Source organism: Cataglyphis hispanica, chromosome 1 (assembly GCF_021464435.1).
Source record: "Cataglyphis hispanica isolate Lineage 1 chromosome 1, ULB_Chis1_1.0, whole genome shotgun sequence".
NCBI lineage: Eukaryota > Metazoa > Arthropoda > Insecta > Hymenoptera > Formicidae > Cataglyphis > Cataglyphis hispanica.
In genome coordinates, this window is record NC_065954.1 from 2,679,011 (window position 1) to 2,689,551 (window position 10,541).

Genomic DNA, 10,541 nt, shown 5'->3' on the forward strand with positions numbered 1-10,541 from the left:
TCTAACATTCAAAAACATCAGTATTTAGTTGTAAAGATTATATTATTTGATTCAAAGATTTTTGTCCGCCTACTTTAAATATTCATTTCTACATTTTTATATTTTCATAAATTACTGAATATTTATAATACCTATCAAAACAAACATTTTATATTATCGAACTTGAATATTTACGGTATATGTAAAATATACATACAAAATACAAAGTGGAAAGCAAAATGTTTAAGTAATGTTTAGTAATGTTCTTCTGTTTATATGAAAATGAATTTTTGCACATTCGAGAATAGTATTAAATTATTAAGTATTAAATTATTTTTTCATATGTATCTTACACATGATATGCACTCAAAGTTATAATATTTATGTCTCTGTTCGTATATAGAAATATACAAAAGAAAAACAATTTAAAGAAGTAACTTATAGTAATACATATATCTATAAAACCATTACCATCAATATTTAAAAAAAGTTTGAAAATATAAAAATATTACCTTTTCTCTTATGATGTGGGTATTGTATCGAAAGCTGGAATGATTTTGTGAATATTTATCAAATGTTTTGCGATATTAATATCATAGTCGCCAGATCCCATTCTCCAACTATTAGCGCAAATTGTGCATCGTGCGAAAGGATGATTCTCCTGAATATAGCTGTTTAGCCAAGTTCTACGTTCAGATATTTTAGTTTCAAAAATTTGATGTTCATTTGATAAATGCTTTTTTAGTTCCAGGCTAAGAATGCCATTAAAATATTTATCGCAAAATATGCATTTGTGGTATCTATTCTTGTCTCCGTATAGAGTAATCCTTTTGCTATATTGCTCACATCCTCCGCGTTCAACTAAGTCCATATCTATATCGTTCATATGATTCTCTTGCAAGTGAGTTTTTAAACTGCGTTTATTAATACAGTACTCTTTAAGAATTTGGTCACAAAATCTACATTTTAAGTGAAAGTCGTCTATTTTAAAATAATGTTGGCGCACCCAGCTTTTGTTTGTTATTTTGATCATGATACAACTGTTTCGTATCACTCGCTAACTATTACTAAACATAACCCATGCGGAACATGACATTCATTGGACGTCCATAGAATATCCATAGTTCCATGCGACATCTAGGTTGCGTTCGGTTCCACGCATAGAGCGCGTAGATTGCTTAGAAATCTATAATATATGTTACGGGAACTATAAATTTTCAGGCGATCTATGCGCTCAATTTGTGAAACGGGACGCATCCCTAAACGTGTCTAAACTGTCGATAACACCGATTTTTAGTTCCGTTACCAACATTATTAATGTAAATTATTTATAGTGAACTATTGTAGTAAAATATGGATGTGTTCGCCTACTTACTGCATGCTTTGAACACAATTTCAATATTGCTCACATAACTATATTGTGATTATGTTTAAATATTTTTAGCAAAATGTTTAACAATTTGAAAAACTTCGGATTCAATACGCGCTAGATTCATGTTGCGCAGTAAGTGCAAATTTGATGTTTTTGCGATTTCTAATTGTAAAAAATTTCACAATGTAATTCGACTCTACTACTCTTTATTTTTAAAAGAGTATTTTTTCTTTTTAATTATAATTTATTTACATTCAAAGGAATTAAAAAATTTATTTCAATAAGGTGAAAAGATCATAATAATAAAAAAATAAAATTTTTGCTTTTATTTTTATGCTTGTTTTATATTATCATCTTATTTTTTAAAATCTACATGTTGCAAGGTATGAGTCTTATAAATTTATTTATGAATTAAAAAAACTTTGTTTCGATAAAAAGATGAAAGTTTTAAATATTTGATTAGAACATAACTAACTAATCGTATGTGCAAAAAAGTTTATATTTAATTCATAAAAATGTTCTATGCTATATAAATATACAAAACATATAAATATTCGTCAAAATTGACAATTTCTTTATTTATTTGCTCTAAAGTAGAGCATCTGAATCAAAATATCGTTACTGCTGATGATAGCTGCGTGATAGCATTGTATTCGAAATTTGTTTTGGAATCTATATTATTCCCTTACATCATATCTGTTATTATATTTGAGCTTATTATTATTATTGAATCTTTAATTTGAATTTTTTAATAACCTGCACATAAATATGAAATTATTATAACATTAGAAATATTGTAACCAATATTTTTTATTCAATTATATTTTCAATTAAATTCTTAATTCAACAATAATTTTTTCTAAATTATTTATGTTAATTTAATAGATAAAAATTGTTATTATATTAAAACTTTCTTATAATCTAACATTCAAAAACATCAGTATTTAGATGTAAAGGTTATACTATCTGATTAAAAGAGTTTTGTCCGCTTACTTTAAATATTCATTTCTACATTTTCATAAATTACTGAATATTTATAATACCTAGCAAAACAAACATTTTATATATCTAACTTAAATATTTACAATATATGTAAAATATACATACAATATTGGAAAGCAAAATGTTAAAGTAATGTTTAGTATTCTTTGTTTATATGAAAATGAATATTTATATATATCCGAGAATAGTATTAAATTATTAAGTTATTTTTTCATATGTATCTTGCATATAATGTGCATTTAAAGGTAGTAGTATTTACACGTCTCCGTCCGTATACAAAATATATGAAAAAAAAATTAATTTAAAGAAGTAACTTACAGTAATATATCTATAAAATCTTTACCATTAATGTTTAAACAAAGTTTAAAATTATGAAAATATTACCTTTTCTCTTATGATCTAATTATTCGGGAGATAATCTATCGAAAGGTGGAATAATATCATGATTAAACATTAAATGTTTTCTGACATAAACAAATTGTGAGCTTCTTCGAAAAATGTGGTTGCATATTAAGCATTTCGATCCATCTACCTCAATATAATTATTCAGCCAATTAAACTATCCTTTTCAGTAGTTTCATAAATTTGATGTGCGCCTTTCAAATGGGTTTCTAGTATTATGTTAGAACGGCGTACACAATAATTTCTATCGCAAAAAGTGCATCGGATTCGTTCGCCATACAAAACGCCAAACTGTCGCTCCCAACTTGGTCCTGTATCTACCTTCTGACGTATTTCTTCCGGATGCTTCTCTCTAAGATGTTTTTTAAAAGCTTGCGTATTAATAAGGAATTGCGCATAAACATTTGAACACGTTTTACATTGTAACGTATTGTTCCCTAGTCCATTATAATGACGCAGCACCCACGAATTATGTTCTGACATGATACATCTGTTTGGTATCACTGCTTAACTATTACTGAACACAAGAGAAAAATTGTATCATCAAAAGAAACTGGAAAACAGGAAAGGACATGGAGAAACGCGTAACTTTTTGCTTATCCATATAATAATATTTTGATACATCAAATCCATTTAACATTTCTTATTATTGTATTATTTCTCGTCGTTTGGAGAAATTCAAAAATTGACAGTTTAAATTCATCTTAGAAAATGCGAATATAAAAATTGTCTTTCATCAAACGGAGGATAAAATAATTTGTAACTTGGCGATTTAACATTTGTTTAGGCGCGCATATACATGTATGGATGGGCAGTTTAGTGGTTGCCGTTGACAAAATATATTACTTTCGTTATTGTTTGTCTCGGAGCAATAATAACAATGAGATATAAGGCTTCTACTCCAAACTTTTAATTAATTTAAAAACAAATTAACGGTTAAAGCATAACCCCACGAGAGCTACCGCATATATTATCTCATTTCAATCTAATCTTCTTATTGTGTGGAACTCGTTATCTCGCATTTTTACACCACTATGTCTTATAAATCGAGAAAGAAGAGAAGTCTTGTTTGTTTACAAATATATTTACTAATTACATAAAATTTCTTACTAAAGCAAAATTTGTTTCATTACATATTTAGTTGAATATTTTGTTTCATAAATTTATTTCATTAATTTTTAATTGAAAATCTATTCAATAATTCTCTTTTCCATGTTTTTAAATGGAATATTTTTTCATTTTAAACAATATTTTTTTCTAAATTTAAAAAAATTAAAAAAAAATATTTTAATAGTGTAAAAAGATCATAATAATAGCATAAATAATAAAAAATAAAGTCTTTGCTCTTGATTTTTATGTTATTTTATATTATCATCTTGCTCTTTAAAATCTACATGTTGCAATATGAGAGTTAATAAATCTATTCGTGGATTAGAAAAAGTTTGTTTCAATAAGGAAACAAAAAATCTCAAATATTCGATAATTGGTTAGAATATAATTAAGAAGTCGTATGCAAAAAAAGGTTATATTTAATTCATAATGTTGCTATATTATATAAAATACAAAAAAAATTAATATTTGTCAAGGTCGTTAATTTCTTCATTTCTTTGAAGCAATAAATTGTAAGTTTGATTTAAAATTGCCGTTATTGTTGCCGATAGCTGCTTGATGTATAGCATCGTCTTTAAAATTTGCTTTGGAATCTGTATCTCTGTTGTTAAATTCGAACTTTATTGAACCTTCAACTTGAATTTTCTTAGTAATCTGCACATAAATATAAAATCATTAAAACATTAGAAATATTGTAACAAATATTTTTTTTTATTCAAAGTTTAATTAAATTTTTAATTCAACAATAATTTTTTTTTTAAATTATTAATTAATTAATTTAATAGTTAAAAACTGTTATTATATTATAACTTTCTTATAATCTAACATTCAAAAACATCAGTATTTAGTTGTAAAGGTTATACTATCTGATCCAGAGTTTTGTCCGCTTATTTTAAATATTCATTTTTACATTTTCATAAATTACTAAATATTTATACCTAGCAAAACAAACATTTTATATATCTAACTTCAATATTTACGATATATGTAAAATATACATACAAAATACAAATTGGAAAGCAAAATGTTTAAGTAATATTTAGTATCTTTATAAATGATTCTGTTTATCTTCTATTTATAAATGATTTCTGAAAATGAATTTTTATACATATCCGAGAATAAAAAAATATATAATATATAGTATTAAGTTATTAAGTTATTTTTCATATGTATCTTGCACATAATGTGCATTTAAAGTTATAGTATTTACACGTCTCCGTCTGTATACAAAATATATGAAAAAAGAAAAAAATTTAAAGAAGTAACTTTCAGTAATATATCTATAAAATCTTTACTATTAATGTTTAAAAAAAGTTTAAAATTATGAAAATATTACCTTTTCTCTTATGATATAATTATTCGAGGGAAAATCTATCAAAAGGTGGAATAATGTCATGATTATATATTAAATGTCTTGTGAAATAAACAAATTTTGAGCCTCTTCGAAAAATGTGGTTGCATCTTAGGCATTTTGCCCCATCTACCTCAATATAATTATTCAGCCAATTAATCTGTTCATCCTTTTCAGTAATTTCACAAATTTGATGATCGTCTTTCAAATGTGTTTTTAGAAGCCCGTTAGCAGGTTTGCCTGCATAATAATTTCTATGGCAAAAAGTGCATCGGATTCGATCGCCATTTATATCGCAAAACTGTCGCTCCCATCTTGGTCCTGTATCTACCTTCTGACATATTTCTTCCGGATGCTTCTGTCTAAGATGTATTTGAAAATCATGCATATGATAAAGGGATTGCACATAAACTTTTGAACACTTTTTACATTGTAACGTATTGTTCCCTAGTTCATTATAATGATGCCACACCCACATTTTATATTCTGACATGATATATCTGCTTTGTATCACTGCTTAACTATTACTGAGCACAGGAGAAAAATTGTTTCATCAAAAGAAATTCGAAAACAAGAAAGGACATGGAGAAACGCATAACTTTTTGCTTATCCATATAATAATATAAATATTTTGATACATGAAGTCCATTTAACATTTCTTATCATTGTATTATTTCTCGTCGTTCGGAGAAATTCCAAAATTGACAGTTTAAATTCATCTTAGAAAACGAATATAAAAATTGTCTTTTATCAAACGGAGGATAAAATAATTTGTAACTCGGCGATTTAACATTTGTTTAGGCGCGCATATACATGTATGGATGGGCAGTTTAGTAGTCGTTGACAAAATATATTATTTTCGTTATTGTATGTCTCAGAGAAATGCTAATAATGAGATATAAAGCTTCTACTCCGAACTTTTAATTAATCTACAACAAATTAACGATTAAAACAGCATAACCACGAGAGCTACCGCATATACTATCTCGTTTCAATCTAATCTTCTTATTGTGTGGAACTCATTATCTGGTTTTTACACCACTACGTCCTATAAATCGAGAAAGAAGAGAAATCTCGTTTGTTTACAAATATATTTACTAATTACATAAAATTTCTTACTAAAGCAAAATTTGTTTCATTACATATTTACTTGAATATTTTGTTTCATAAATTTATATAATTTTTGATCTATATTTTTGATATATATTCCCTTTTCTTTGTTTTTAAAGGGAATTTTTTGTTCTTTTTATACCATATTTTTTTACATATTAAGGAATTAAGAAAAAATATTTTAATAATGTAAAAATATCATAGTAGCAAAAAATAAAGTCTTTGCTCTTGATTTTTATGCTATTTTATATTATCATCTTGCTTTTTAAAATCTACATGTCGCAATATGAAAGTTAATAAATTTATTCGTGAATTAAAAAAACTTTGTTTTAATAAAGAAATAAAAAGTCTCAAATATTCGATGATTAGTTAGAATATAATTAAGAATAATTAAGAAGTCGTATGCAAAAAAAGGTTATTTAATTCATAAGATGCTCTATGTTATATAAACATGAAAAGAAGTTGTCGAGGTCGTTAATTTCTTCATTTATTTGTAACAATAAGCCATAAGTCCGATTTAAAATTGCCAATATTATTAGTGATAGCTGCTTGATATAGCGATTGTCTTTCAAAATTTGTTGTGAAAACTGTATCTTTGTTATTACATTTGAGTTTGTTACGATTGAACCTTCAACTTGAATTTTTTGATAACCTGATAACATAAATATGAAATTATTAAAACAGTAGAAATATTGTAATATTTTTTTATTCAATGTTTAATTAAATTTTTAATTCATATATCATCACTCATAATAATAAATCATTATAATCAAAAATTGTTTTTCATTATTCATGTTAATCAATTAATTTAATAGATAAAAACTGTTATTATATTAAAACTTTTTTATAATCTAAACATTCAAAACATCAGTATTTAGTTTTAAAAATCATGCAATTCAAAGATTTTTGCTGCATACTTAGATCTCTTTTCTATATTTCTATATTTACATAAATTACTAAATATTTATTATCTGTCAAACAGAAATATTTCATGCATCTGACTTAAATATTTATATGTAAAACGTACACAAAATGCAAAATGTTAAAGTTCAATATGCTTCTTGTTTACATGTAAATGAATTTTTACACTTATCAGAGAATAGGTATTATATTATTTTTTATATATATCGCACATGACATGCAACTAAAGTTGGTATTTATGTTTCCATCCATATATAAAAATATATAGAAAAAACCGATTTAAAGAAACAAATTATAAAGTAATATATCTATAATCTACAAACTAATGATATTTAAAAAAGTATAAAAATATTACCTTCTCTCTTTTTCCAGTTGGTTCACAGAAAGGAACGATTTGATGAGTCTTAAGCAAATGTTTTATATAGTAAACAGAGCGACTTCTTCGAAAACTGCACTTGCAAAGTTGGCATTGTGTCCCATTAAAATATTTGTTGAGCCATTGAATGCGTTCAACCATTGTATTTTTATAAAGTTGATGTTCCAATTGTAAATGATATTTTAGTCGTGGGTTAATACTTGCATTTATACGATAAAAATTTTGGCAAAGAACACAATGGAATTTATCAGCTATTTTTTTATAAAATCTTGTCTCCCAAAAAGTTTTTTTAATTATGGAAGAATTTAAATATGCTGGATGACGATCCTCTATATGTTCTTGGAAACCGTTTGAGGTTCTAAGAGGCTGAGCAATTAACATGTTAAGCTCTTTATTACAAATTCCACATTTTGCACGATTTTTGCCAATTTTCACATAATATTGTCGCACCCATCTTGCACATTTTGGTTTGACTGATACACCTGGTACCCTAGGTATTCTATTGATGAACACAAGAAAAAAATTATTTCATCAAAATATTCAAAAGAAACTAATAAATAGGGAAGATCGTGGAAAAACGTATATAATTTTTTGTTTGTCAATACAAAATGTTTTTTATCAGATAAAGGATAAAATCATTACCAATAATATTTTTAAAAAATATAAAATTATAAAAATATTACCTTTTGTCACCGAAAGGTAATACGACTCGATGATCCTTAACCAAATGTTTTATGTAATAAGCCACGGGGCTTCTTTTAAAAATTTGTCTGCAAAATATGCATATTGTCCCATCAAAAAATGCTCTTATCCATTTAAGGCGTTCATGCGTTGTATTTTCATAAAGATTATGTTCGTGTAAATGAATTTTTAATCGTGGATTAATACATGTGGTTATATAAAAAACTTCTGTGCAGATAGTACATTGTAATTTAGTATCTCCTTTTCTATAGAACCTTTGCTCCCAACAGATTCGTTTAGTTTTGATGGAATCTAAGTATACTGCATGCTGCTGCTGTACGTGTTTCTTAATATTGTTTGTAGTTGCAAGCAACGTTGTACGCAACATTGTAAACTCATTATCACAAATTACACATTTTACACTATTGTTGCCTATTTTCACATAATATTGTCGCAACCATTCTGCACATCTTGGTGGCATGATGGATCTGTTTTTCATCACAGATATAATCTGTTACAAGACAAAAATTATTTCATCCAAATCTTCGAAAGAAAAACGGAGAGTCACAGGAAAGTCGCACGAAAGTCACGTATAATTTTTTGCTTAACAAAATGTCTTTTGAGACGGAGAATAAAGTAATAACCTTCGTAAAATCTAGCAAGTAACTTAAGGAAGGGGAATGGGGATCCTTCCAAATCTAAAACGACGATATAAAATGGCGAAAATCTATACTCTTCACGTAACATATATTATAGATTCCCGAGCGATCTATGCATGGAACGCAACCACTACTATATGTTGATGGACGAATCCAAGAGGGTTAGCGCTCTCATCTAGGTTGCGTCTCGTTTCACGCATAGAGCGTATAGATCGTTCGGAAATCTATAATATATGTTACGGGAACTATAGATTTTCAGGCGATCTATGCGCCCAATTTGTGAAACGGGACGCATCCCTAAACGTGTCTAAACTGTCGATAACATCGATTTTTCGTTCCGTTACCAACATTATTAATGTAAATTATTTATAGTGAACTATTGTAGTAAAATATGGATGTGTTCGCCTACTTACTGCATGCTTTGAACACAATTTCAATATTGCTCACATAACTATATTGTGATTATGTTTAAATATTTTTGGCAAAATGTTTAATAATTTGAAAAACTTCGGATTCAATACGCGCTAGATTCATGTTGCGCAGTAAGTGCGAATTTGATGTTTTTGCGATTTCTATTTGTAAAAAATTTCACAATGTAATTCGACTCTACTACTCTTTATTTTTAAAAGAGTATTTTTTCTTTTTAATTATAATTTATTTACATTCAAAGGAATTAAAAAATTTATTTCAATAAGGTGAAAAGATCATAATAATAAAAAAATAAAATTTTTGCTTTTATTTTTATGCTTGTTTTATATTATCATCTTATTTTTTAAAATCTACATGTTGCAAGGTATGAGTTTTATAAATTTATTTGTGAATTAAAAAAACTTTGTTTCGATAAAAAGATGAAAGTTTTAAATATTTGCTTAGAACATAACTAACTAATCGTATGTGCAAAAAAGTTTATATTTAATCCACAAAATTGTCCTATGTTATATAAATATACAAAACATACAAATATTCGTCAAAGTCGACAATTTCTTTATTTATTTGTGACGACGATAACTTTAAAGTAGAATCTGAATCAAAATATCGTTACTGCTGATGATAGCTGCGTGATAGCATTGTCTTCGAAATTTGTTTTGGCATCTATATTATTCCCTTACATCATATCTGTTATTACATTTGAGCTTATTATTATTATTGAATCTTTAATTTGAATTTTTTAATAACCTGCACATAAATATGAAATTATTATAACATTAGAAATATTGTAACCAATGTTTTTTATTCAATTATATTTTTAATTAAATTCTTAATTCAACAATATTTTTTTTAATTTTTTTTATTTCTGTTAATTAATTAATTTAATAGATAAAAACTGTTATTATATTATAACTTTCTTATAATCTAACATTCAAAAATATCAGTATTTAGTTGTAAAGGTTATACTATCTGATCAAGAGTTTTGCTTACTTTAAATATTCATTTTTACATTTTTGCATTTTCATAAATTACTAAATATTTATAATACCTAGCAAAACAAACATTTTATATATCTAACTTCAATATTTACGATATATGTAAAATATACATATAAAATACAAATTGGAAAGCAAAATGTTTAAGTAATAT

The 10,541-nt window shown here is 26.1% G+C and overlaps 1 protein-coding gene across 5 annotated transcripts in view; it reads right to left on the reverse strand.

Moving 5' to 3' along the window:
* Nucleotides 1–9,703, reverse strand: part of LOC126853064 (uncharacterized) — a 32,338-nt gene extending 22,635 nt beyond the window's left edge. The window contains exons 1-4 of one of the 5 annotated variants that reach the window (XR_007687904.1): nucleotides 8,307–9,273; nucleotides 7,603–8,122; nucleotides 5,202–6,978; nucleotides 4,265–4,519 (exon numbers count right to left, since the gene is read on the reverse strand). Coding sequence is in view for 2 of the 5 variants with exons in the window: in XM_050598480.1 (XP_050454437.1) it covers nucleotides 2,075–2,107; nucleotides 7,603–8,122; nucleotides 8,307–8,803 (1,050 nt within the window). In the remaining 3 variants the exon portion in view is untranslated. Of the gene's footprint in view, nucleotides 1–491; nucleotides 1,347–1,901; nucleotides 2,108–4,264; nucleotides 4,520–5,201; nucleotides 6,979–7,602; nucleotides 8,123–8,306; nucleotides 9,278–9,372 lie in introns of those variants that run through there. The other 4 variants (XR_007687905.1, XM_050598480.1, XR_007687906.1 and 1 more) reach the window with 4 other exon arrangements.
* Between the last annotated feature and the right edge of the window lie 838 nt (nucleotides 9,704–10,541).